The sequence below is a fragment of the Centroberyx gerrardi genome, chromosome 4, assembly GCF_048128805.1.
Source record: "Centroberyx gerrardi isolate f3 chromosome 4, fCenGer3.hap1.cur.20231027, whole genome shotgun sequence".
In the NCBI taxonomy this organism is placed as follows: domain Eukaryota; kingdom Metazoa; phylum Chordata; class Actinopteri; order Beryciformes; family Berycidae; genus Centroberyx; species Centroberyx gerrardi.
The window spans coordinates 6,923,795-6,950,776 of record NC_136000.1 but is presented as its reverse complement, the minus strand read 5'-3'; the positions used below and the strand labels follow the sequence as shown (position 1 = coordinate 6,950,776).

General features: G+C 41.4%; 3 protein-coding genes across 5 annotated transcripts; 1 reads left to right on the top strand and 2 right to left on the bottom strand.

Annotated features, from left to right (window-relative positions):
• Positions 1 to 1,446: 1,446 nt before the first annotated feature.
• LOC139920971 (G/T mismatch-specific thymine DNA glycosylase) lies at positions 1,447 to 8,746 on the top strand. 3 transcript variants are annotated; one of them, XM_071911081.2, is made up of 11 exons: positions 1,447 to 1,579; positions 2,240 to 2,311; positions 3,734 to 3,903; positions 4,675 to 4,985; positions 5,097 to 5,166; positions 5,644 to 5,779; positions 6,027 to 6,109; positions 6,213 to 6,307; positions 6,389 to 6,560; positions 6,999 to 7,157; positions 7,872 to 8,746. In XM_071911081.2, the coding sequence occupies exons 2-11, from the start codon at positions 2,256 to 2,258 to the stop codon at positions 7,997 to 7,999; spliced, it is 1,380 nt and encodes a 459-aa protein (XP_071767182.2). In that variant the 5' UTR covers positions 1,447 to 1,579; positions 2,240 to 2,255; the 3' UTR covers positions 8,000 to 8,746. The 3 variants fall into 3 exon arrangements, with proteins under 3 accessions (XP_071767182.2, XP_071767184.2, XP_071767183.2); XM_071911082.2 differs by having other exon boundaries at positions 1,499 to 1,579; positions 2,256 to 2,311; XM_071911083.2 differs by lacking the exon at positions 2,240 to 2,311 and having other exon boundaries at positions 1,469 to 1,579.
• Positions 8,747 to 10,490: 1,744 nt separating this feature from the next.
• On the bottom strand, positions 10,491 to 16,365 carry LOC139920962 (patatin-like phospholipase domain-containing protein 2). The gene is made up of 9 exons (XM_071911070.2): positions 16,176 to 16,365; positions 14,672 to 14,904; positions 14,428 to 14,493; positions 13,429 to 13,638; positions 12,910 to 12,969; positions 12,617 to 12,812; positions 11,582 to 11,711; positions 10,962 to 11,060; positions 10,491 to 10,497 (listed from the first exon to the last, which is right to left on the bottom strand). The coding sequence occupies exons 1-9, from the start codon at positions 16,363 to 16,365 to the stop codon at positions 10,491 to 10,493; spliced, it is 1,191 nt and encodes a 396-aa protein (XP_071767171.2).
• A 1,317-nt stretch (positions 16,366 to 17,682) lies between these two features.
• Positions 17,683 to 26,923, bottom strand: LOC139920963 (patatin-like phospholipase domain-containing protein 2). The gene is made up of 9 exons (XM_071911071.2): positions 26,737 to 26,923; positions 24,007 to 24,239; positions 23,270 to 23,335; positions 22,051 to 22,260; positions 21,074 to 21,134; positions 20,652 to 20,843; positions 19,876 to 20,017; positions 18,989 to 19,096; positions 17,683 to 18,031 (listed from the first exon to the last, which is right to left on the bottom strand). Exons 1-9 carry the CDS (start codon positions 26,921 to 26,923, stop codon positions 17,683 to 17,685), a joined length of 1,548 nt encoding a protein of 515 aa, XP_071767172.2.
• Positions 26,924 to 26,982: the final 59 nt, after the last annotated feature.

Below are 26,982 nucleotides of genomic sequence, written 5' to 3'. Positions count from 1 at the left end.
TTGATAATTCAGACTCTTGTTGACTACTGCCTCGGAGTAAATTTAAATCCAAGCATAGTCACAGCTGAACCTTCATAGAGAAACACTAAAATACAAAAAAGCTGGAAAGAAACCCTGACAGGAAGATATCAAAACCCCAGAGATGTTTAGGGCTTCCATAATTTTAAGAATTTTTGCCTACTGCCATGCCTGCTGACCGGGCATGCGGGGCACATGCCCCAGGGCCCCAGACCACCAGGGGCCCCAAAATATTCAAAGTACCGTGTCCGTGTTCAATGCATTTTACAACATTTCACGAATTTCAATTGAAATGTGCAGTACAGACAGTTTATGATTATGGGGGCCCAAGTCACAGCCTCTAATGACATTTCCTTTGATGCAGAGGCCCCAATCACAATTATTAAACTGCCACCTCTTGCTTGTATGTTCATGAGCAGTGCATTTAGTGAGTATCATCCAGAGCACTAATTAAATACGAGTGGGGCAGGGGAGTCTAGGTACAGACAGTCAAATCTTTTCAATAAATTTCAACATTTAACTGTTTTTTTTGGTCCTTCATTCTCGCCACCTATCACCTCGCCTCCTTAAAGTCACAACCTGTAATCCAAATGTAAACAAAGGGAAGCCCCACCACCTACTAGGAACTAAAGCTTGCCTTGGGGTTGGACAAATGTTATCACTCTCAAATTGAATGAGCGAGCTCTAGATAGAAAGAATGGCAGTTTGTAATAGCTAAATCTGAGTTTCAGATTACTTTGAACCTGTAAAAGGTTTACATTTGTATTGTTTGTGAACAGGCTAGTATGTTAAGTTAAAGTGTGTAGGTGCGTACCGAGAGGTGGGGGGCCCAATAGGACATGTGTGCCCAGGGGCCCTGTGGTTGGTTAATCCAGCCCTGTCTACTGCTTCATTGAATACAGTCTTAATATGTCCATATGTCCATATTTATTATTATTAGTAGCAGTAGTAGTAGTAATAGTAGTAGTAGTAGTAGTAGTAGTAGTAGCAGCTTGGTGCAACAAATAGCTGACTCGACCCTCACATAGTACATACTTAAAAGTCACACACACACACACACACACACACACACACACACACACACACAGATACACAGATAGCAGAGTTTGCCACGATGACTGCGCCAACCCGCAAACATGACATTTGTCAACATCACAGACTGAGAGCCAATAGAAAACGGTCTCGCGGAGTTTAAAAGTCGTGCAGCACATACCAATGCTACAATAGGGGTGTGTGCTTTCGGCTGTTTGCGATTTTATTTTGTAAATTACGATATATATACGTTCTATTTAAACATATGTATTTATTTCAATTGTTTTAGTGTCACGCTGTTTTGAATATTGTTTCTGTTTCATTGATTTGCTTGATATAGCGAAGGGTATTTTTCTTGAGATCCCTTAATCTCAAACTTAATCTCTTCCGGTGTCAAAGTTGAGCAGCACTGCTGTCATGTCTTTGTTGCCTGCTGCACCTTTACAAATGATGTAACTAGAAGCGCGGATAAATGAAAAAATAACAATTTTCTTAACAGAAGAGCCACATTTATCCATAACTATAACAGGTATGTTTGCATTTATAAATATGGGTCGATTTTGTACGTTATTTGTGGCGAGGAATCTCAGTGGAAGCGTAACCATTCATCCATGCTAAATTAGCTAGCCGACTAGCTGTTGGCTAACATTAGCTATGTGTGGTAGCAGCCGGTGCCTACAAATCGCAAACAAGCCAGCTACTTTATACTTAGTAGCATCAATATTATTATTAACAATCAGAATTACCACCCATAATTGGAATAAAATTGAAATTTGTAGTTCTAGCTGTGGGCGGTGTATGCAAACCCTGGTGTAAAATGCCAGATTGCTAACTGGTTTTCATTTGGCTTTAGCTTGCTAGCTTAGCCATGAAATCAACTATTTAAATTCGAGAGATGTGTGGAGATGTGTAGTTACAGGGCTTTGTGTGCATTTCCTGCGATATATGGTGTTAGTTCAGTTTTACTTTAAATAAAGTATATCTGCACAATAATGTTATAACTTCGTTATCATTCGTCATCATTGCTACTATCTTTTGTTTTTATTGTTTACACAACATGTCTCTTTGAATGTAGCTCCAGTTTTATTACTTTGCCCTGGCACATGCATTCAGTTTCATACACTACCAGACTGATATGATATCACCCAATTATGTGTCCTCAACATGAATATTGATTTATTTAACAAAGTTAAACCACCCTAAAGATGGAAGAAAAGCTGTATGGATCACTGCCTGTCCCCTCGGAATATCTTCAACAGTGGTGAGTCCCCTTCCCACCAGACTGTGGCCCTGCAGGACTCAGATTTTGTACACAATTCCTCTGAATGGCCAAGTGTGATGAAAATGAAATGAAAGCATGTGCACCCAATCACCCTTTTGACTTTTGTTTCACCATTGTTTTGACAGTGTGCCATCTGGGTTGTGCACTGGTGATTAAAAGCATTGTGTGTATCATTTGCTTGATGCTCCGTGGCACTTCTCTCTGTGTGTGTTAATACTGGGAGAAGTGTTTTGTTGGGTGGGATGTTGCTCATCTTTTTCCCCATTATGATGTGAATCTTTACTGCAGTCTCTTTGATATTGATGTTACTAACCCCTGATGGGGTGAGAAAATAGGTTGGCACTTTGGATGTGTCAAGGTTGCCTTTTGAATCATGTATAGGAAAACGCACAGTGAATTAACATATGTTTGAAAGGTGGAATTAAACTTTTAAATAGTAACCAGCATAAAAACACATGGACTTAGTGCTCTGTTTGTTCTGCTTCTTGAATGATGAGGCGCACTGATATAAATTTTTCAAAACCGATACGAGTAGCAAGTAATTTATTAAGTAGATCAGCTGATACCAACCAAGTACCAACTCAAGTACTACTCAATTTATAGTCATGCCACCAAGTATTGGCCTATTTTAAAACAATTATAGGAGCAAGTGCTTCATTTGTGTTTAGTCATTCATTTGATCAAATTATGCATTGATCATTGTATAACAATACTCAGTCAAATGAAAGAAAATAATAATGCAGATAATAACAAAATAGAACATAGGCTACATAACATAGCCTAAAGGATACATACTCTTTTTTTGTTACACTGGTCAAACCCAGCTTATTGATGGATTCTCAAAAAACGCTTATTCAGAATAGGTTAACAGATAAGGAACAGTGTGGTTCATTACACCTAATAAGGCAGATTAGCATTTCGCCTGCATAGCCAAGACTCCTCTGCTAAACAGTAGGTGTTAAGCCTCTAAACTTCACAAGTAGCAGTATTTCAGCATTTTCACATAAAGAGACATTTTTCCTCCCACTGGAAAAGTTTTATATTGCACCAGAGTGAAAAGGACGGCTTCATTTGCTGATCCGAGTATGAGTACTTGGATCGGTGCTTATTCCGTTACTACAGAAACTATCAGTGCACCTATTGAGTGACATACTCTGTAAGGTATACTGCATCTGGTTATAAGCTTAGCTTGCTTGCATAAGGAATGGTACAAGGTAATTTTAGCGGTATGTCGGCGTGAGTATTTTGATGAAGGCCTATGCCAAACTACACTGGTTTTTTGTACGAAGACATTGAACATTAGTGTGAATTTTTTTCCCAAGCACATCCCACTGCAGTTTTGCTCTTTGTAGTTAATATTAATACTTCTCGCCTGTATTTCTTCTATTCCCCCCACCACAGGATTCAGTCAGCCCAGCAGTTTCAGGCGCTCCAGGCCCAGTATTCAGGCTTCAGCCCCCACCATCAGTCTCACTACCCGGAGGGACAGACGGTGGAGCGGGCCATGCCACACATGGCTGCTAATCTAGAACCCATGATGGAGCAGCACGAGCCGGCCAACCTAGCAAAACGTACTATGATCCCTTTTGGATATATCTTTCATTCTGTATTTAGACCAGTGGCTCTCAACCCGTTCTGAATCAAGTCCCAAATATCTCCATTTGCCGTGAAATGGTGGCCCAGAGCATCAAAACACTAGGGCTGCATGATTATGGCTAAAATGATGATCTTGATCATTTGAGGAACAAAATTGTTTTGCTTTTTTTGCATCTTAAAACCTCTTGACGGTTTTCAACGACAGTGGGCATTCTAAATTAAATGGTTCAACATTACAGATATGGCAATATTCTGTGATTTCATTCACAATTAATTATGCAGCCCTAGTTAACAAAATGTTCACCTACCTAAGCTGTTCTTTGTCTCTGACCATATCAGAACTGTTCGTATCAGAAATGTGGATTTAGAGATGTTTCACATATTCAGAGTCAGCTAGAGCGATGTAGACACCATTAGACTTCAGCCAGGATCATTTTGACAGCATTTTGATTCTATTTGACTTGCATGCTGGCTAGCTAGCATGTGTATGTTGAAAAGCTGTGTGACTTAGTTACAACAGTCAAATATATTTGGCTTTCTGGTTTCAGAATTAGTTTTGATTAGTATTGTGTTCCACATAGCAGAAAATCAGGCTACCAAACACTCCAAAATCTGAATCAAATGGAGGTATGTGAAAGCATTGTAATAGGCAACAGTTCAACAAACTGGAAGAGTAGCCTAACTCTTAATAGTGAAGGTTCAGACAGTCCTTCTTTTTGATACTGACTTAGTAATTCTTCCTCTAGCCCCAGCCAAAAAGAGAGGCAGAGCAGCACAACCCAAGGAACCCAAGGCTCCCAAACCACCAAAAATCCCCAAAGCACCCAAAGCACCCAAGGCACCGAAGCAGCCCAAGGACCCGAACGCGCCCAAGGCCAAACCAGGCCCGAAGCCCAAGAAAGGCAAGGAGGGCGAGGCAGATGGCAAGCAGGAGAAGATAGACGAGAGTTTCAAGAAGGTGAAGAGGAAAGTGGACCGCTTCAAGGGAATGTCTGAGGAGGAAGTCATGACAAAAACCCTTCCAGACCTGCTAGACTACAACCTGGACTATGTTATTGTAAGATTACCTATCCATATATTGACCATGGGGCCAAGCACTGTGCTGTTAGGAATGGGTTTGGGGAATTTTACCTGTAAGCTGTGAAAATGCCCACTGTCTTTCTTTCAGATTGGTATCAACCCAGGTCTGATGGCAGCTTTCATTGGACGATGGTTCCCAGGTCCTGGAAATCATTTTTGTAAGTTGCATGGTACTATTTGTGTTATTCATGCGATCCTAATAATAGGGTTTCTGTGCTGGTCTGCAAAAGCGACCATAGTATGGGGAATGAATTTGATCATATCCAGGTCCTGACTGGTTTGGGAAACGTATAAAAAAAGAAAGGAAAAAAAAATCAGCTGATCACACCCAGTACACATGACTTGTCAGTGGAAGGTTGCTGGTTTGGGCATTTATGCCTGGGCAGCTCGCAGGTGGAAATGGGTGTATCTGTGTACGTGTGAAGCAGGGCGTTGCTGGGAAAGAGTGTGTTCACTCAGCCAACCTTCCCTGGATAAATGTATATTAAAAAAGGACCATATGACCTGCTAAATCCTCATCTTTCCATGTCATGGATTTGAATTCAGCCTAATGTGCGCACACCAGTAACAGCAGAAACATACTTCAATAGTTGTTTGCCAGAGAAATGAAATGATTGGCCGCTTTTTGTTTTTAGGGAAGTGCCTGTTCCTGTCTGGATTTACTGATGAGCAACTCAACCACATGCACGACACCACTCTGCCTGTCAAATACAAGATCGGCTTCACCAACATGGTGGCCAGGGCGACACCAGGAAGCAAAGACCTGTCAACGTATGCAAATCAGGCCCTTTTTTTTTTTTTTTTTTTTAGCTCCAACACAGGGGACCACAGTTTTTATGTAGATGTAGGCCCCACTGTCATGTCACATATTATAGTATTTATTGTTGTTAAGAATTATCTTCAGCTATTGAGTGATATAGTCAAATGGACATCTTATTGACCAGCCACTATCAGCAGTTTTGAAATAAGAAGTGCGTAGGAACCCTGTAACCTTTTTCCCTTTTTTTTGTCACAACAGTAAAGAGCTACGTGAAGGAGGCAAAATTCTCACAGAGAAGTTGAAGAAGTACAAGCCTCTCATTGCAGTTTTCAATGGAAAATGTATGTAATTATCTACTTCAGAGCAAGAACCATAGTAACTTGACAACCAAGTTACCATAAAATTACTCGGCCATGAGATTTTATATAATGTTTCTTTTCCCAGGCATCTATGAAATGTTCTGCAGAGAGATGTTTGGTAAAAAACCAAAGACCCTTCAATTCGGTCTGCAGCCGCACAAGATCCCAGACTGTGACGTGGTGAGCACTCGACCGTATCATAAAACCGTGAATATTGCCTTAAAAGAATTGAACTGACGGTGTGTTGTCTCCCCTCCGCAGGCTCTGTATCTGATGCCTTCCTCCAGCGCCCGCTGTGCCCAGTTCCCTCGAGCCCAGGACAAAGTCCACTTCTACATCAAACTGAGGGAGCTGAGGGATCAGCTGAAGGGCGTCCAAAGACCCACTGAAATCGAGGAGGTCAAGTACACCTTTGACCTGGGACTGGCCAAGGGTAAGAACCACTGGCCCCTACACTTGATGAATGGATGTATTTTGTCTTTCCCTTGCAGTAATTGTAATTATTATTTCATCAAACCTATATTTAACTAGGTAGTCCCATGGTGGATACAAATTTTGTTCACAAGAGAGACGAGGCCTAGAAAGCAGCATCATGACAAACAGTGTACATCATTTTCAATATTTGGCTATCCCCACTGTCAACAGAAAGTAAAATATGAAGAAGTAATTTTTTTTTAAATGCTAATAGGCGTAAAAACTGGTACCAACACTAGCTTGCTGGCTGTACCCAGATAGCCCAGGTGTATCAGTACATCTGGTCATGAAAATCCTTCCTTCTGCCAGCCAGTAGAAAATGATTTGGTTTTGTCTGTGGAGCCCGATCAGAGCAGGTTTGGCATTTAGTTCACACTTCCCTTCTTTACGTCAACAGAGGACGCCAAGAGGATGGCGATAAAGGAGGAGCAGTACGACCCTGGTTATGAAGATGCCTATGGAGGAGCGTATATGGAGGGAGGACCTGAAGGGGGCCAGGGCCAGGCCCCGGCCCAGAGCAACGGTCACTGTACATTCTCATCAGCCGAAAACACAGGTAACCGTTACATGAACGCTGCTGAACCTGAGGCTAAGGTTGGCTAGATACAAGATACACATAGAAGATAGAAACAGATATCGTTGTGCTCGTTTTAGCTAGCCAGATTCTGTATGATGACCTGAGGCAAATTAAATTTAGAAAAATACAGAGAAACCTCAGGTTATGCTGTGCTAAACTGTGCTTCAAGGCAGATGCACTGTTCAAGTTGAAATTCCTTTTATTGCCACAATAAAAAATGGATACAAAAAAAATGCTAAGTGCCCATATGTATATTATCTAGCCAAGTTCATGGAATCACATACATCCTAGATTTGCTTTCTGTGTTACCTCATATACTAAGTTGTACACACAATCTAGCATTGTACAGGTTACAAAAGTGTACTAATTATCCAGAGGATTTTTTTGCCCCCTCAATTTTTTTCATGGGCATTTTATGTACTTTCAAAGGCATTTTGCCCCCAGACTCAGTACATTTCTGACTCCGGTGAGTAGTGTGATGGACTCCTTGTAAGTAAGTTAAACTTATGAGCAAGGGAGCAGGGAGACCGCCCAAGTTCATGTTGGCAAGCATCCGCCTTGCGTATGTGTCCTTCAGCAAGACACTGAACACACTGTAGCCTGCAAGAGAATTTCCCAATAGGGAGATCAATAGAGTATCATAAATTTATATCCTTAGCACAGTGCTTCAGTCTGTGTGTTTTCCCTCTTCAGAAGCAGCAGAAGAGGCGACCAATTCTCAAAGCGCAGAGGGCCAGCTCCCAGACGGACAGTGGATGACCCAGTCTTTTGCAGATCAGATCCCGGACATCGGAGGCGGACCTAAGGAAGCCAGCGTATGAGGAAAGGGGCTTCAAAACGGCCCCAATGTGGACATGCAGAGACTTCTACCGACTCGGTCCTTCACCCCTTTTCTCAAGTTATAGATTTTTTCCTTTTTATTAGTGTCTTAGTGGAATATATACACACATAGATTGAATTGTCCAAACTTTTAGAGATTTTGCAGGATATTTTCTGTGGTTTTTATTCTGTTTTTGGTCTTGTATACATGTATGATTTCCTTCATGGCAGTCGTTTTAAATATGTGAAATCAGGGACTTGACAATGATGTTCGACTGTCCTCGGAGAAGATCATGTATTTAAACTTTTGTTTTTGCTTTTGTACTGTACTGTACTGTACTGCACTGTGATGCAGTAGGTGTAAACATTCATGTCTACTGTTGCGACAGTAGGTGGAGCTACAGATGAATATTTTATAAGTCTGAGTGATCGGAAACAGTCCGATGTGAGCCTGTATGATCCTATATGCACACTGTGGTGAGGCTAGGACTTTTACATTCATCGTGCGTTGAACTGGCCGGGCACTGAGTGATCACTTGACAAAATCAGTCTCATCATGGATGTTAGCGATTCCACTGAAGGAATTTCTGGCAAGCCTTTCATCATTGAGTTACAAAACTCAAATGGGTGCTATTTTAAACTCTTTTTTTTTTATTTTTTTTTTAGGAATTTTAGAATTATGTTTTGTATGTTACGTCATTCACAAGGAAGTTTATGAAACATTTGTCCATTAAATTGTCCTCATGATGCTTTTCTATATTATTTGACTAATTAAGATTGCCTTGTTATCATTTCTGTTGTATGGTCTTCCATTCTTGTGATTCTTGGTGATATTTTAAAGACTAAAAGGTAGACTGGGATTTGACAGATGACGGCAGCATCTCATGAGACCAAACTAGTTAATGAAACCAGACTGTCTTTCCATTCAAAGATATATTTACCACTGTGTTGTTTTGAATTTAGATTTGTGTGTTACTGCAGGGTTTAACCGGATTTAACAGAACAAGCCTACCTAGATCTAACTAATTAACAATCATTCATAAATCAGTTAAGGATCTTTTGCTTCAGTGTCTTGCTCAAGGACCTTCAGCAGCGTAACATAAAGGCTTGGTTCCTCCAGTTGAAGGGCGGCTCCCTACTCACCATACAATCCTGCTGTACTATAATATATATATATATAACAAAATAATTAGGTATAAACATGTCTTGAAAATAACACAAGTCGCACAGTCACATATGTATACTTAATCTGTGACATTTTCACATAAACATCGATCGACATTGATATAATGTGATTCAACCTATAGCCAGTTGATGAAATCTTTTACATTTGCTGCAGTAAACACCCGGTGTCTGGTAGGTCTCTCCCATGGTCTTTACTGGGAAAAATCCTCTGGAAAGAAGTGATGTCTTTTATGTTTCCAGCAGCAGCAACAACAGCGGTTGGTTTGGAAACAGAAAATCCAAGGAAAAAGACGTCACAGTGGTTGGGACACAGGACAGAGATGTCACCGAAAACAATATACTGTCCATGTAGTTACAGTGCTTGGTCCAGATGAGGCCTCTGTTTCCTTCTGTGGTTTAGCATCGCCTTTTTACATTTAGGCATGTTGGAGGGAGCTGTATGGGTCGAGGTGAGGGAGAAGTGGTCCAGGTTACCGTTGGTGTCCCAACGGAGGTTTTTGTTGGGAGTTGGGGTGGTTGTTGAGGTCAAAGATTGAATGTTTTCCCCCCTTCTTCTCTGGTTCCTGCACTCCAGGCGGCGCCGCTCTGGAGACGCACTAGAAATCACGAAGTCGAGGAAGAAGAATGAGCACCAAAGAGAAGAGAAGTTCTGTAATGACATTATGTCCATTCAAAAGTGTTGTTAGTTTTACTATGGTAAAGAAGTTGCATAGTTCAAGAATAACTGATGAACATGGGCAAATACACCTCAAAATGCAAGAGTTCATTTCCAAACCACTATACATCCATTTTGGAAGAATTTCATGTTTATCTCAATATTGACAAGATACAGATGATTATATCCTCTAAAATTTAGAGTTGGAATTAACAATTTCAAAATGTGTAATGACCCCAATAATATTCAGTAGTTTTACCTCCATACCAACAACCATTTTGTGAAAGTAGGTGTCACTTTTTTTTTTTTTTTCAAATGGTAGATTTCTCATTGAAGAACAAAATGGAAAAATTGTATTTGTGAAAGAACAAAAACCCAGGTCCAGGTAGGACTGTGAGTTGTGTAGCCTATATACACACACTCACTGGCCACTTTATTAGGTACACCTGCTTGTTCACGTAAATAGCCAGCTCCTCCAGACAGTGAATCATGTGCAACTCAATATATAAAGCTTGCAGACATGGTGAAGTGTTTTTTTTTGTTCGACCAAACATTAGATAGGGCAAGATGTGTGATCTAAGAGACTTTGACTGTGGTCTGTTGGTTCAGCATCTCAGGAACAGCTGCCCTCCTGGGATTTTCACACACTACCTCTAGTCTCTAGAGGTTGCAGAGAACAGTGCGATAAACAGAAAACATCCAGTGAACGAAAACAGCTTGTTAATGAGAGAGGTCAGAGGAGAATGGGCATACAGAAAGGCCACAAATGCTCAAATAACAGCTCTTTACAACAGTGGTGTGCAGAAGGGCATCTCACAACACACAAGTTGTTGGCCCTTATGATAAGTGGGCTACAGCAACAGATGATCAATCTGTACTAGATAGGTGTACCTGATAAAGTGGCCGATGAGCCTTTATTTAGAACGCAGAGAAAGATTAACAGTCATGCCTGGACCTGGATTTTTGTACTTTCACATACCATTTTGATACCAGTTTGATACTCTGACACACTCCATGTGTAAATGTTTTTTACTCTACAAGGGTGGGTTTCTTATTTTAGGGTGAAGCTCTTGGAACAGAGCTGAAAATGATGCATTTGCATGTGTTTTGGATGTCACACACACCTGTCAGCATCATCACTTCCGGCCCTCTGTGTCTGTCTGCAGATGTCCGAGGTCGACGCCATCAGTCTGCGCATCGCCGTACAGCCGGACAGCATCACACTGCCACAATAAAAGGCCTTCATCACATCAAAAGGATAATTATAACGATAGTAAACTTTAACACTTTTCAAAACAGAGTTGCAAATGATTTACAAGCAATAAAACACCCATAAATAAAACAATAATATAAACACTAAAAACGACAGCCAGTCATTAAAAACACAGGGTTAATTAATAAAAGAAATAATTACAATTAGAGTACAATAACAGCCTGTCTGCAAAAGAGTGTTTTGAGGTGTGATTTAAAAGATGCTGCTGATTTTGACATATTCTGAACTGTAAATCCAGTTTATGGACCTAATGATCAACTCAAGTCCATGTTGGACTGATACATCAATAAAAGGTGTATGAAGTGCCAACTCTCCCATATGGTGTAGCAGTTTGTGGTTTTCACCCAGGCGACCCAAGTTTCTCTCCCAGTAGGGGAAGGAACAGGACATAGGTGACATAGGTGACAGGATGAAAAGGATGACATGTTGCACCACGCCCTCTGGTTACATCACTGACCCCCTGTCTTTTACCTTTTAGCGAGTAAGAAGGTCAGAGTGCAGGGGAGCAGCAGGTAGGAAGCCACTTTGACTGGAAGGAGTTCAGTGACCTGAGACAACAGACCGCCACCGACCTGTCTGTCCCTGCACGCCTCACACAGCACTGACACACACACACACACACACACACACACACGTACAAACGCACATGTATACATACAGAAGCACACACACACACACAACATGGACAATTCATCTGTTAATATCTGTCTCTTGATAGTCTCATCGCCCACTGAAGCAGCTGTATCTTGTACACAATTATAACCTGTTGTAGATTTCTATTTTCCTATTTCAACAATTGGAAATCTCTTCTAATACAAAGGATATTATGTGTCATGAATTGATTAAAATGCAAATACATTAACCCTGGCTGATTCATTCAATTAAATAAACCCAATACAACTCCATTAAAACAAGAAATCCTGTTATCTTCTCTAATTCATTTTTTATTTTTTCATCTGGGGTGAGATGATTTTATAAGCACCTCTGGGTTTCTTTATCTCATCCGCACAGTTTGTATTTCTTCTTTTCTTGGCTTCTTTGTTTGTTTGTGTTTTATCATTTGCATGTATGTGCAATTTTTTTAATTTTTTGATCCAGGGAGAGTCGACTGAACACACATTCTCTTTTCCAGCAACGCCCTGCTTCACATTCATACATTTATTTTACACACATTCACACTGCTCAAGAGCACTTAGACAGTAGTTGTTTAGGGAGGGGAGAGCGTTCGTCAGTCACTTACTTTACCTATATTTTCCCAGCCAGTTTGGGGATTTGAACCGGCAACCTTACAGTCACAAGTCCGCTTCAAATGACCTAAACCTAAAATTTGATCTCATTTCTTACCCTTTTTGAAGCTAACTGGACAGTTTTCTATGATTTGCTGGATGTTGGAGCAGGTAAGAGGTTCAGTGTTTTGCTCCTGGCTGTTGCAGGGATCGAACTTGCGACCTCCTGATTGCAGGACGGTCTCTAACCACCTGACCGCTCTTGAATCATTGTCCTTACCCTTTTTGATGCCAACTGGGAGGTTCTGTATGAGCTGCTGGTCCAGCCACCAGTGCTCTTCCTGAGGAGGGTTCAGGTTCGGGTTCTTATCGGACTCCTCAGCCTCAGCCGACTCCTGCAGCTCACAGCAAGCAGGTTTGGGAGCGTCGATCTCAGCCACCAGACTGGGAGAGAGGTATTCTGTTCCAAGGAGATTTGGGTTGATAACATGTTTTAGTTGTTACTGAATGGTGCAAACCAAAATACACAGGTTCAGTGGTGAGTAGGAAGGCAAAGGAGCGGAGGAGCTCACCGTTTTGTTTCAGGAAACGAAGAGCATCCATGTAGCCGTTGTGACAGATCTCAGCCAACATCTGTCAAACACAAAAGTAAAAATGATGTTGGCTTATTATTATTAATATTATGAAACTGAATGATGGTTAAGCTGCAGGCTAGTTTGGCTTGTATGCAGCAGGACGGTGTCAACCCAAGTTCTTCAAAACCAAGGTTGCATGCTACATCCTTCTCTGCCTTTTAATGAATCATGAAACTTGTAAAGGTATCCTAAAACTAGGAAGGAGAGCAGCACATGGTGTGACGTGAGTAAAACACCTTGTACATGGCTACATATTGTAGTTTTAAGCAACCAAAAGTAAGGAGTGCAAGAATCAGAGCCATAGTTTCCTGACAATATTCCCTTTACCCTGGAACGACCATGCAAGATAAAAGTGCAAGGGGAAAAAAAGAGCTAAAAAAAAAGGGAAAGAAGGGATGTTTTTTTTTTTTCTCATGCTAAAACTAAGTTTAAACTCCAGGAGGAGGCGGAGGCCCACCTCAGGTTTGGGAGGGAAGAAGGACGTGTAGATCCGCTGCACGTTGCCGGTGTTGACCTGGATGCTGACGTTGCCGTGGTTGACCTCATGGACATTGAACGTACCCTCTCTGGGGCAGATGTCGCTTTCTCCAGAGAACGGGGCCATGGTGATGGTGTTCCTCTGGTCGGACAGGGGCATGTTGTTGCTCAGGGCTCCATCCATGTAGCGCTGAGAGGAAGGAGGACGGATCGAATGTTCATGTCTGTCTCAGCTGGCCGGGGAAATTATAAACCGTAGATATGGAGGCTCTTAACATGGGTCTGGATATGTATGGATTGAGGACCAGGATGAGACCAGGATTGAGAACCACTGGCACTGAGCAGGGGTTTTTAACCGTGTGCCATGGAGGGTCGAGTGTATGCAGGTTTTCATTCCAACCAAAGACTACAGCAGGTGATTAACGAAATCCTGCATACACTCGGTCCTCCAAGGCACATGGTTTTGGAGTTTTTACAGTTAGAAAAAAGCAAGAACCTTGCCCCTTCCTCAAAACTCAATATGTCTTGTGGCTGCATTGCATTCTGGTCTATTGAGGCTGCTGTCAGTGGAGAAATTGGTCTCTCTCCTCTTCTATGATTGATTTCTCCCAGTGTGATTGTTGAACGTCGGTACAAAACGGTGAGACTAGAAAGATCTCCTTGCTCTTTGATTCTGAGGGACTGACACCAAAACGTTTACCATTGATGTTTTATATAGTTGAACATTTTTCTGCTATCAAACTCCATTGCTATGCTGGAAATGTCTCATCGTTACGTCAAATCATCTACGTTTGGTCAGTTATCTGCAGAAATAAGAAAAATACACCACCAAACAGCAAAAGAGGCCCATAAATGCCTTTAAGTAAAACAGAACACAATATGAATTTAGTTGCTAATCATTTAACCACAGCTTGTTAGCATTGATTTTGAACATAGGAATAGTGAAGCGGAGAGAATTTCATAATATGGCCGGACTCACTACTCCCCGGTATGAAGGCGGGACCACACCACAGTAGAGAGGGAAGAAGCAGCTGCACATCAGAACCTGCAGCGGTGGACAGACAGTGAGGAAGTACAGGACAAAACATCAGCACTGGAAATGCATCACCAATATGGCATTTTGCTAAATTACTATCAGAACAGATGATGTGAAATCAGACCACGCGGGCTGCAGAAGATTTCACAGTCCCTCTGTGAAAGTGATATTCTGTTTTCCACGCTACCTGAATGAGTTCCTCTCTGCTGTCGAACTCCGACACCAACACGTTTTTCCCATCAGCCACTCTGGTGAGGGACACACAGAGCTTCCCAGAGGCTCGGACATGGGCGTCTTCTGGAAGGTTCACCAGCAGGGAGTCCCGCACCACCTGCTGCAGGCTGAAGGCCGGGTGGAAAACCCCCAGTTTATATTGTCTGGCCTCCTTAGCCGTGGACATCACATCAGCACAGCATTTCTCTGAGGAGGACAGTACAGTGACAGGAGTCTTTAAAGGTTTAAAGTCAAATGTTACAGCTATATTTGTTCCACAAGAATGTTGAATAAGTGAATGAATGAGAAAGAATTAAATTATATCCATTTTTAAATATGAGTCTGTTTGTCATTTTATTTTTATGCTTTTGATTTGTTATTATATTGTAATTCTTTCTCTTTTCTTTTGACTGTTTTTTGCGGTGAAGCGTCTTTGAGTGCCTTTAAAAGCACCATACAAATAAAATGGATTGTTATTATCATTATGAATGAATTTATGTGGTCTGTGTGTGCGCGTGCGTGCGTGTGTGTGTGTGAGGGGTAGAGAGAGAGAGAGAGAGAGAGAGAGAGAGAGAGAGAGAGAGAGAGGTGTTTTTCTCATTATCTCCTTTGGCTTTGAACTCCATGTGACCTATGGAATTTGCTCTTGTTATTACATGAAGTCTGTATGTGTCAGTGAACCTGACAAGTACTTTGTTTACTTCAACCATCAATCCACGCAATCGCTCTGAGACAACATAAGCCTGACCTTTTTTTTTTTTTTATGTCAGGGATTTAGCAGCTGAAGTCTCACCTGGCTTTTAATTAAGTCTTCCATGTTTCTGTTTTACTGTATATCTGTGTTTTCACTATTTTATCATTGTGAAGCACTGATTTTGTCTTGAGAAGTGCTTTATAAATACATGTACTTACTTACAATGCACTTAATTATTGAATTAAGAAGAAAATTTAAAAAAAAAATTGTAAATGTGTATCAGAAATAAGCACATCTTTTCAATTGGTAGTCTGATGGTTGTTTGGCCTGCCAACAGTATCAGTAACTTATCTAAAAAAAAACAACTATCCTTTTCATAATCATAATAAGACAGACTTCCAGATCCATTTTGGCTGATACCTAATATTCCTTGCTCAAATGTACCAAAAAAAAAAAACATTGTAGACATAAATATGAGGAAAATATGAGGTCTTATCTATGTTTTATACACAACGGAGTGATGTAGTGGTAAATAAAAGGTGGGCAAACTATGACCTCCATGCAATGCCTGATCATCATGAGGCAAACAACAATTTTCAGGAAAACATTAATATGTTTTAGTTATTTTCCCTTAAAAGACCCTATCCTCATACAACTTAACTTACATCAGTTTGATTACCTCATGAAGATTTTTGGCAGCCTAAAAAGTTGGGCAAACTTGTGCAAATGTGTGTGTGTGTGTGTGTGTGTGTGTGTGTGTGTGTGTGTGTGTTACCAGACTCACCTATGGGAATCCCAACAGCCAGCCCTGCAGCCACCAGGCAGCCAGATGAAGCTCCACAGACTTTAGCGGCACCTTGAACCAGGCGTGGGAGCCGCTCCAGCATGCAGCTCAAAGCTCCCAGATAGTAAACGCTCCTGAAGCCACAACCTGCGAAAGAAAAGTTCCACTCCTCCTCTTCCCAGTCAAACATCTTCTCTGATCGCTCCACTGATCAAGAACCATCAGGCTGACTGCCAATCAAAACTGCATCTCTGATACATAATCTCTTAAACAATCCATTTCCATCGGCACATTCGGATTCCCTTTAATATTTCAGTAACATGAGACCTGTCTCATCTCCTCTACATTCAAAGGTAAAGTGGGCAGTGCTTCAGTTGGTTACAGTCTGGTATTGCACAACTTACTAGGCTCAAACGTCACTTGGTTCAAAATAGCTGGAACTGTATTTGTATCTGTAGGACACCTGAGACACTGTTTTTCAGTAAAGTCAACAAAGTCATTCAAACTGTTTTTTCCACCAGTATCTTGAACTTTTCTAGCTCCTCTTAGCATAATACTGCATGTACTGTACATACAGCCTACAACAGTTTATTCACCTTGCATTGACTTCACATCATCATGTACTACTACTACTACTGAAATATGAGAAGCGTCCTGAACAGTGCAGCCGGTACAATTCTTTCCACTGACTTCCTTAATTAGACACAAGTACATCCTGTTTTGTTATTTTTGTTACTGTTGTGTTTTGCATTTTGGAGGGTGATTATGGAGGACCAAATGTGATGAGGTCAGGAAGTCAAAAAAAAAAAAAAAAAAAAAAAAAAAAAAATCAGTAACAGATGTCTACAGTTCCTTTGCCACTATAGTGAACATAGAAATGAATCAATTTTTCCATTTTCAGTCATTGAGAAAATTTTGTGATACACAGAAATTTAGTCAAAAGAGCAATTTCTGTATTTCCCAACATTTCATTCTTGTACATTTGTAATTGGAAACATTCGTGGTATAGGCTATATGAAAAATAAATTTTGGTTATAAAATGGTTGTGTTTGGCTAGAAGATAACCTCAGATTAGACTTTGTAATGTTAGTAGTCACTTTGGTTTTCCTGTAAAATAACACAAAATTAGGTGTGGATTTGTTTTGTAGACTGATGAGGAATGCTCATCAGTCTGAATACAACCTCTACACCGCCAGGATGTCCCTTGTTTGTTATTTGAATTATATAAAACATCTAAAACTCAGTGTTAATCAACCATGCTTTTGTGATCTGGTGTTATTTGCATTGATACATTTAAAGTGTAAGCGTACCACAAGCGAAATCCCATTTCAGCAGGTGTTACTTATCTAATATATCAGGGACTTATGGATTAGTGATTTATTTTGGAACCTGTTGATATTTCCTTTGACAATGAAATTCCAGTACACAAAACACAGCACAAATTTTATTCATTTATTCACCATTTTCCCCTCTCTTTCAAACGGCACTGTGAACATGTTTACTTGAATTAGGACGAGGAGGTTGGGTCATCTGAGTGTTTGGGGTTCGAGGCTTGGTCGGACGCCATGTTTCGTATCCACCCCACGGCCCTGCCCAGACCCAAACCCCACACTCTCCCTGCGCTGGGAGGAGGAGGCGGGGCGGCCTCGCCAAACCCAGAGCTGGGGGGGGAGGTGGGCGTAGGGGGCGGAGTCAGGGGTAGGTGGTCCGGGTTGGTGTCGGTGTCCCAGGAGAAGTCGTAGCTGTAGGTGGGAGTGGCTTCTGGGGTGGAAGGGTGAGCGCTTACGTCCAGTTCCCTCTGGTTCCACAGGTCCAGGCCGGACGGCAGGCTGGTGCATCTCCGCAGTGGCGGCTCACTGGAAAAGCAACGGGTGGAGACGGAGGAATGTGTAAAGCATCTTATTCAATATCATGACGATCAGGATAAGAAGGACTGACACTGACTGTGCATATGGAGTAATTTGGGGTTAAAGGAAAAATCCACCCACAGTGTTTGTGATGTTCAATGTATCCCAGGAGTTATTTTCTGTTCAAGTGTTGTAATTTACTTTTTTGGTGTACCCACTTTCCCCTCAACCTGCCTCGTCTACTTCTACTTCAGTTAGTGATGGGGATGACACACGATATGGGCTTCACGATTCGATACAACCACGATACGATGTAATAAATAAAAGTTCAGTGACAACAAAGTCTGACTGTGCAGAGTTCTGTTCTATTTCTGAGCCACAAATCTTTCTAGCGATGGCATTAGCTTGCTAGAATGCAAACAATTTAAAAATATCATTACAAAGTGTATAATTTGGATGGAGAGTTCGTGAAATTTGACAGGCAAGCGGTCTCATTTGTGATTACTACAGCAAAATAAAATGGAGCTAATATTGTGATTCATTTTTCTGCCCCATGATAAGTATTGTTACTTTTTTGTATTGTGATAAATTGAATTTCAATGTATTGTCCCATCCCCAGTTAGTGATTTCCTACATTTCCCAGAATGCCTTTCGACAACCCACAGAAAACGAGCATGAACTTGTTGTATTCAGCTGTGGGTCGGTAATCGGAGCTGAGAAGAACTCTGTAGTTTGCCAGTTAGAGAGTAATAGTGATAACATAGTGATAAAACAGCAAGAGTTTGTCCAGTCAAGAAAAAAGTGAGAATTGCGTTCTTTACTCAAAACAGAAAAACACTTCGTCTTCATCGTCTCTGAACCAATGCAACCAAGACAAATTCCTGCACATTTATTCTACTTGGTAAATGAAGTGACTGTGATGAAGAGCTGGACGACAGGAGAATGATTATTACACTCCATGCACACCTATCAACGTCCTCCGCCTCGTTCTTCCATGCTTGTTTGTAGATGTCTCCAGCCATGCCGTACAGCCAGCTCATGTCTCTGGACACATCCGGGATCCAGTCCACCAGTCTGGAAGACATCGTCAAAGTCTTACAATGTCATATTAACACATATTCATCACACTCCAGCAACAGGTCAACTAGCTCAGTGGTGCTTTTTGACTCGTGACCCCTTAAAAGGAAGCAACGATACTCATGACTTACTCTGTCACAGGCTCCATATGCAGAGTGGTGAACAGTTCACCAAAGAATGATTTTCCCTTTTGTTGTTTCATTTGATTCATTATCAGAGGAGGCCTAGAGGCTTTTAAGTATTCAGTATTTCACAAGAAAAAAGCAAAAATTTGTCAAATTCAGAAAAAATAGACATGATAATAATGATTTGTACAGTAGAAATGATTTTTTCCTGTCCCCAAAATCATCTTGCAACCCCTCAAAATTATCTCACGACCCTCTTGGGGGTCCCGACCCCCAGGTTGAGAACCACTGCTCTAGCTGGATACCTTAAGACCTAAAGGGACTAAATGCTATAGCAGACCACACCAGGCAAGGACACTGAGCCCATTACCATCCTCCAAACCTGCATCTATGGTTGATGTTCATTAATGGTGATAACATGTAGGTTAAATAGTATTTGCAAATCATCTTTAGCATTTGTTTTAACCTGCTTGATAGGTGGGGTTTGCTGCATCAGGACAACAAAGATGGTGTCAGGTAGGCTGTCAGTCACAGAAAATGATGCTAAATTGACTCCAAGCAGGTTAAAACATTAGTAGACATTTGACTATTTGTCCCTAGTTTTGCTTTAACAGTTTGAGTATATGCTCTGATTCGCTCTGAGCCTCTTACCTCTGGGCGAGAGAGCAGGCCGACTCCACAGGCAGAGCGTAGGGGACCCGCAGGTACGAGGCCACTTTGACTGGCAGGAACTCAGTGACCTGCGACAACAGACTACCAGCGGCATGTCTCTCTCTGCAGGCCTCACACAACACTGACACACGGATCAGAAAACAACAACAAAGTTCTATTGCACTGAACTAAAATGGCACGGTGGCTCAATGGTTTTCGCTGTCTCCTCACAGCAAGAATGTCCCGGCTTTGATTCCCGGCATTGTAAGTTTACAATCTTCCCTATTCAAAAATGGCTTTTCAAGTTCAACGGTTCATGAATAATTATTCAGCATTTGTCACTGGGAAAACATGTAAATGTAAACATGTCATCACAACAAATAATGCAGGCGCCCCTTGGGCCAATCAGTAACAAGATGCATCTTCCCTCCGAGTTTCATCAAAATCGGACTGTGTAGCAGTTATGGCCTTTCCAAGTTTGAAATTTTTACATCAGTGCCCCCATCAAGCCAATCAGTGTATTTTTTAAATGCCAGAACACAGTGCCAAGATGCATTATCCCTCCAAGTTTTGGCAAAATTGGACCAATAATGTAGCAGTTATGTTGTAGCAGTTAGTTACTTTCAACATTTAAAAATTTAATTATAGCGCCCCCATATATATCAAAATCAGTATCTGTTTTTCTTTAACTGTAAAGGGAATCGAACCTGTGACCTTCAGGTTATGTGACAGCTTCTAACCACTAGGCCAGCCTGCCCTTGAGTCATTGCTCTTACCCCTTTTGATGCCGACTGGGAGGTCCTGTATGAGCTGCTGGTCCAGCCACCAGTGCTCTTCCTGAGGAGGGTTCAACCGTGCGTTCGTATTGGACTTTTCAGCTTCAGTCGACTCGCTCACCAGCTCACAACAAGCAGGTTTGGGGGCGTCCAACTCCAAACTGCCCAGGGGACACTCACTTTTGATTAGGTCTGTGATGGGCATTTGAAGTGAGACAGTTGAGGACAGAGACCGCTACGTTTCTCTGCTCTATCAGCCACTGTGGAAGGTTGACATTTTTGGCAGGTTGTTTTCTAACCTATCAGTAATTCATCCATAAGCCAAAAAAAAGCCTGTTGTTCCCGACCCTGTGTCTACATGAATATTCAACGGTTATCATGAAAAGTTAACCACACTTCCAGTATCATGGAGATGGGCTTACCGTTCTCTTGCAAGAAGTGGAGAGCATCCAGGTAGCCGCTCTGGCAGATTTCAGCCATTATCTGTAAAATACAAAAAGGTGCTTCTATCTCTATTTAAGGATGCTTAATGAGGATGCAAGTTGGATCTACTCAATCTACACAATATTATAATATACTGTATTATGTACTATAGTTATACATTTACTACGTAACTAACCTAGCCTAAGTAAATGTTTTCATTAATGTATTATAGATGTATTATAGACAACAGGCCGAACAATGTTGTACTACTGACAGTTGGTCATATACACAAAGCTTGTACATATGAAAATTCAAATTTGGGGAATGGGGAAGGGGAACGACAGCAGCCAAAGTCACCTATGGATGAATCAATACATATTGGTCACAAAAAAAACCCAATATTAGAATAAATATAATACATAATAGCATAAGCATGATGATGATAACTGGGGGAAATAGTTCAAGTTCACATTTTGTGAACTTGAACTCATGCAGTTAGTGAGTGTTGTCACGAAACCATGATTTTCAGTTTGATACCAATTCTCAGTTTAACATCTAAAAACTCGATACCACTTCGACACAACACCACAGTAAACAAGAAAAACATGAAGCGACGAGTTCTCGCACTTGAACGGCTTTGTAGCAGCTCTTGCACAGGGGTTTTGATTTGTCGGTTGAGCGTCTTTGTCGGCTCTGTAAGCAAAATAGTTCCATATTTCGGGCCAGACTGCAGCTGTCGAGCCCAATCCTTATTTTAACTATTCCAATACGCTCTCTGGGGGGGACGCTGAAATAGAATTTGGTGCAACACATTTGGTGCAAATATTAAACATTTCTAAAACTCAGTATAGAATTCAATCGTCCAGAACGGTATTGAAGTAGCATTGACATTTCTGTTATCAGAACTACAAAACCGCTGCTCAAGGCTCCCGATGGCAGTCAGCCCTTCCTGCAACTCGGCCCTGCTGTGACTCACCTCGGGCTCGGGGGGGAAGAAGGTGCTGGTCACCCTGTACATGTTCTCTGCGTTGACCTGGATGCTGACGTTGCTGAAGCGCACCTCGTGGAAACTGAGTGCGCTCGCCCGGGGGCAGACGTCGCTCTCGCCGGCGAACGCAGAGAACGTGATGGTGTTCTTCAGGTGACAGTGCGGCAGGTTGTCGCTGATGGCGCCGTCCACATAGCGCTGAGTGGGAAGAGAGGGAAGGTGTGGATCAGAGGGTAAAATATGGAATGTATTCAGGGCCATAAGAGACAACCACATTATTGTCAAAGCAGTGGGCGGCTGTCTGTATTCAAATACTGAGAGAGCATAATATTTGGAACATCCACTCTTTTGACAAAATGGACTGACTTGGTAAATCCAGATGAAAGCTATGATTCCTTATTTATTTTACCTGTTAAAATCAACTTGTCATGAAGGCAAGGTGTGGATGAAGGGGAGAGGTTAGGTTAACAAAGTTGTCTTAAGCCTTGAGACAGCAGAGACTTGGATTGTGCAACTCAATATTAGAAAAGTGGCCCTACACTGAGTTTATGAAGATGTAGTGCATGTAATTTGTGATGCCTATGCTATGCAATGAATAAATCAAATTGAGAGGTTAATGTCAAGGAAGTGCCAAGGTGGAAGTGTGTACAAAAATAATTTAAAGCTACAATATGCAACTTTTTCCACATAAATAAATAGGATATATTATACCATATCAGTCTGTGCGTGTGACCCTGTGTGTACATGCCTAAATGTCCCCTTGTTTGCCCTAAATTAATAACGTTCAGGACGTTTTGGGGCATATACCTTTTGCTGTGGGTGTGTCATATGGGGGCGTGGCCCGTGGTTAGCTGGGTTGTGACCGACAAAGTGAGGCTAGTGGCCACGGTGCAGTGGAGTCATAGCAATAACAATGGCGGAAAGCAGTCAGAAACGAAAGAACAACGCAGCTAAACATGCGTCAGACAGGACCCGTTCAAAAACACAGTGAACATCACCACTGCTTTTTTTGTTTTGTGCAGATTGGCTGCGTTTGCCGTCTGCTTCTTCAACACCTGTGGTGAGTTTACGAACCGCTCATCAAGATAAGTGACAGGTGTTAGGCTGTGAATTTGGCCGACTGAGAGGGAGGAGGGCGGGGCTAAGAATACGCTTCCTGCCTCAAGGTGAAAAGTTGCATATTGTAGCATATTGCTGGTCCACTCACCACTCCGCGGTATGTGGGTGGGATGATACCACAGTAGAAAGGGATGAAGCAGCTGCATATGAGGGCCTGGAAGAGGCAGATGTTAGACAGATATTACTACATACTGGTTACAGAAAGACTACCAGCCTGTGGAAACAAACACAAACCATCTCAGTGAGTAGGGAAGGAGTGACAGTTCTTAGACACTAAGACTTATGGAGGTGTTGTCATCCTAATGTAACGTATTTGCAATAAGGAAAGTCCACTTGATTATCTCAGTGACATACCTGCACTCTTACCCCCCCATTTTCCTCCAACACCCAACCAAGGTTTCAATGTAGGTGCTCACCCTAGTTTAATAGCACAAAGGATAGTTACATCAGGTGTGATGGTAAATTAGAAAAAAACAGAAACACTTAACTCCTCCCCACTCCAGTCAGAACAGCAGAGTGACTCCTCATATTCCATGGAAAACTTGTCTTTTCAAGACACTCTTTTTCTTCTCCACGCTGAATCTTTTCTCCTCTCCCACATCTTCCTCCTCCACTTCCTCAAATAAAAAAATAACTCTCTCTCTAGTCAGCTCTTAATTTACTAAAACATCTCTTTCACATGATGATTCTTCAGTCACAGGACCCATCCACTCCTGACTGCTGCTTGTAATGCTGGTGATCGACAAATTGAAGCTTCTGTTGCTCTCAGTGGAATTCACTGTGGATAACAGAGAGTCAGCTAAACATCTAAAATGTGGAACGTACCTGAATGAGTTCGTCTCTGCTGTCGAACTCCGACACCAACACGTTCTTCCCATCAGACACTCTGGTGAGGGACACACAGAGCTTCCCAGAGGCTCGGACATGAGCGTCTTCTGGAAGGTTCGCCAGCAGGGAGTCCCGCACCAACTGCATCAGGTTGAAGGCTGGGTGCAGCGGCCCCAGTTTACGCTTTCTGGCCTCTTTAGCCATAGACATCAAGTCAGCGCAAGTTTTTTCTGTGCAGGGTGACACATTGATTAGCTAACTGTATAGTGCACACTGCTCAATAGTTCTTTTACAACATGCTGTATATCCATTAGAAATCGTGACCTGCAAGTTCATCACTGAATATCTCTATCACTGTAAACTGTAAAATCCTTATGATTCTGTCTTAAGTACTTAAGTTACCTATTATGATTTAAAATTAACCAAGATTTGTTTGAACCTTGTGCTATCAATTATTTTGTAAGATGTGTCATTTTTTGAAAAGGTAGATCTCATTTGGAATGAAATTCTGTTCAAAAACTGTTCACTCAAATTATGTCAGTGTTTGAATACACAAAATAGAGGCCTCTTTTGTCACTGCACCGTTGAATGCCGAGGTCAGCAATGGTACTTGGAACTAAAATGACAGGTCAAAATGTCAGAAATATCACAATATCACACTGTTCATAATATCAGAATATCTTTCCATGAAATAGATGGATCAAGTGAATGTGGATACAAGCTGCACTCCCTTATTGGATAGACTCACACTTCAATACATTCACATTCAGAAGTAGAAACTACCTTGCTGCAGCAAAGTACCAGCATCCTGGAACTGTTGTACCTCAGTATATCAAGAAGCCTATGTACGCCTCCTGTGCATCCTCAACCATAAAATTAATTTCAAAATTAATTTCATAACAATCTTAAAAAGGAGATCTGAAAATGGAATATGGAAACTTTTTCCTCTTCTCCTTCTAGATCATTTCACATTTAAGTAGTTAAATGACACACTGCAAAAAAATATCTTAATCTAATAAGTCATTTAATCTTATTTTTCTTAGACCAACTGGAAAAAACGTTCAATATTGTGAGATAACTTTCTGGATACTAATCAGACTAATCACCAACAGATACTAGTGATCGGTCTCATTTCAAGATATTGACACACTGAAAACAAGTGGAATGACCTCACTCCATTGGCAGAATTTATACTGAACAAAAATATAAACGCAACACTTTTGTTTTTGCTCCCATTTTTCATGAGTTGAAATAAAAGATCTAAGACTTTTTCTATGCACACAAAAGGCTTATTATTCTCAAATTTTGTTCACAAATTTGTTTAAATCTGTGTTAGTGAGCACTTCTCCTTTGCCAAGATAATCCATCCACCTGACAGGTGTGGCATATCAAGATGCTGATTAAACAGCATGATTATTGCACAGGTGTGCCTTGGGCTGGTCACAATAAAAGGCCACTCTAAAATGTGCAGTTTTTAATCACACAACACAATGCCACAAATGTCGCAAGTTTTGAGGGAGCGTGCACTTGGCATGCTGACTGCAGGAATGTCCACCAGAGCTCATGTTGCAAGGATCTGTACACAATTCCTGGAAGCTGAAAACATCCCAGTTCTTGCACAGCCTGTATACTCACCAGACATGTCACCCATTGAGCATGTTTGGGACGCTCTGGATCGGCGTGTACGACAGCGTGTTCCAATTCCTGCCAAAATCCAGCAACTTCACACAGCCATTGAAGAGGAGTGGACCAACAGCCCACAATCAACAACCTGATCAACTCTATGCGAAGGAGATGTGTCGCACTGCATGAGGCAAATGGTGGTCACACCAGATACTGACTGGTTTTCAAAAAATGCATATCTGTAGCCCTAGTCATGTGAGATCCATAGTTCAGTGCCTAATAAATGTATTTTTTCAAGATAAAACTGCACATTTTAGAGTGTCCTTTTATTGTGACCAGCCCAAGGCACACCTGTGCAATAATCATGCTGTTTAATCAGCATCTTGATATGCCACACCTGTCAGGTGGATGGATTATCTTGGCAAAGGAGAAGTGCTCACTAACACGGATTTAAACAAATTTGTGAACAAAATTTGAGAGAAATAAGCCTTTTATGTGCATAGAAAAAGTCTTAGATCTTTTATTTCAACTCATGAAAAATGGGAGCAAAAACAAAAGTGTTGCGTTTATATTTTTGTTCAGTGTAGTAAGATTTTACGACTGAATATGAGACTATGACTACAAGACGTAGGCCAATACTGTAGCTATATTTTGCAGGGCATCTTTTTAATTATGAAAAATAGACTGAGCTACCCCCCAATTTATTATTCTTCCTCTTGACTTAAGATAGATTTGCATAAATTAAGTTCATTTACAAAATCTTAGGCTGTTTCTGGTAAATTCGGCATATAGATGACCCACGAAGTAACGCTTTATTTCAGTAACAGCTCCTCTTAGCATTTGTTCACAGTGCTAGATACCGCTCTACACGGTGTATGTTATGGGAAGAAAATAGTGGGAACCAATTCTAAAAGTTGATATTTTATCAAATGAAACAGCTTACCGGTGTAATATATCTATGCCGAATTAAAGAGCGGATCATAATGATTCAGAAAAGGCCTTAAGTCATGTTCTACCAGGTATGTACGATTTCCAATAAGTAAGGCATTAAATTGACAGATTTTTGAATGGAGTTTGGCGTGACGCACGGAGGCCAACACTCACCTATTGGGATTCCAATAGTAAGAATCGCAGCCATCAAAGCACCTGCAGACGCTCCATAGATTTTGGAGGCGTCTTGAATGAGGCGAGGGAAACGTTCAAGGATACAACCAGTGGCACCAACATAATAAATCCCCATAAACCCGCAACCTGCAAAAGAGATACTCCATTCATTCTTCAAGTCAAACATCTTCTCAGGTGTAACTTAACAAACAACAGAGTCCCAGCTGTATGAGAGAACCCCCCCCC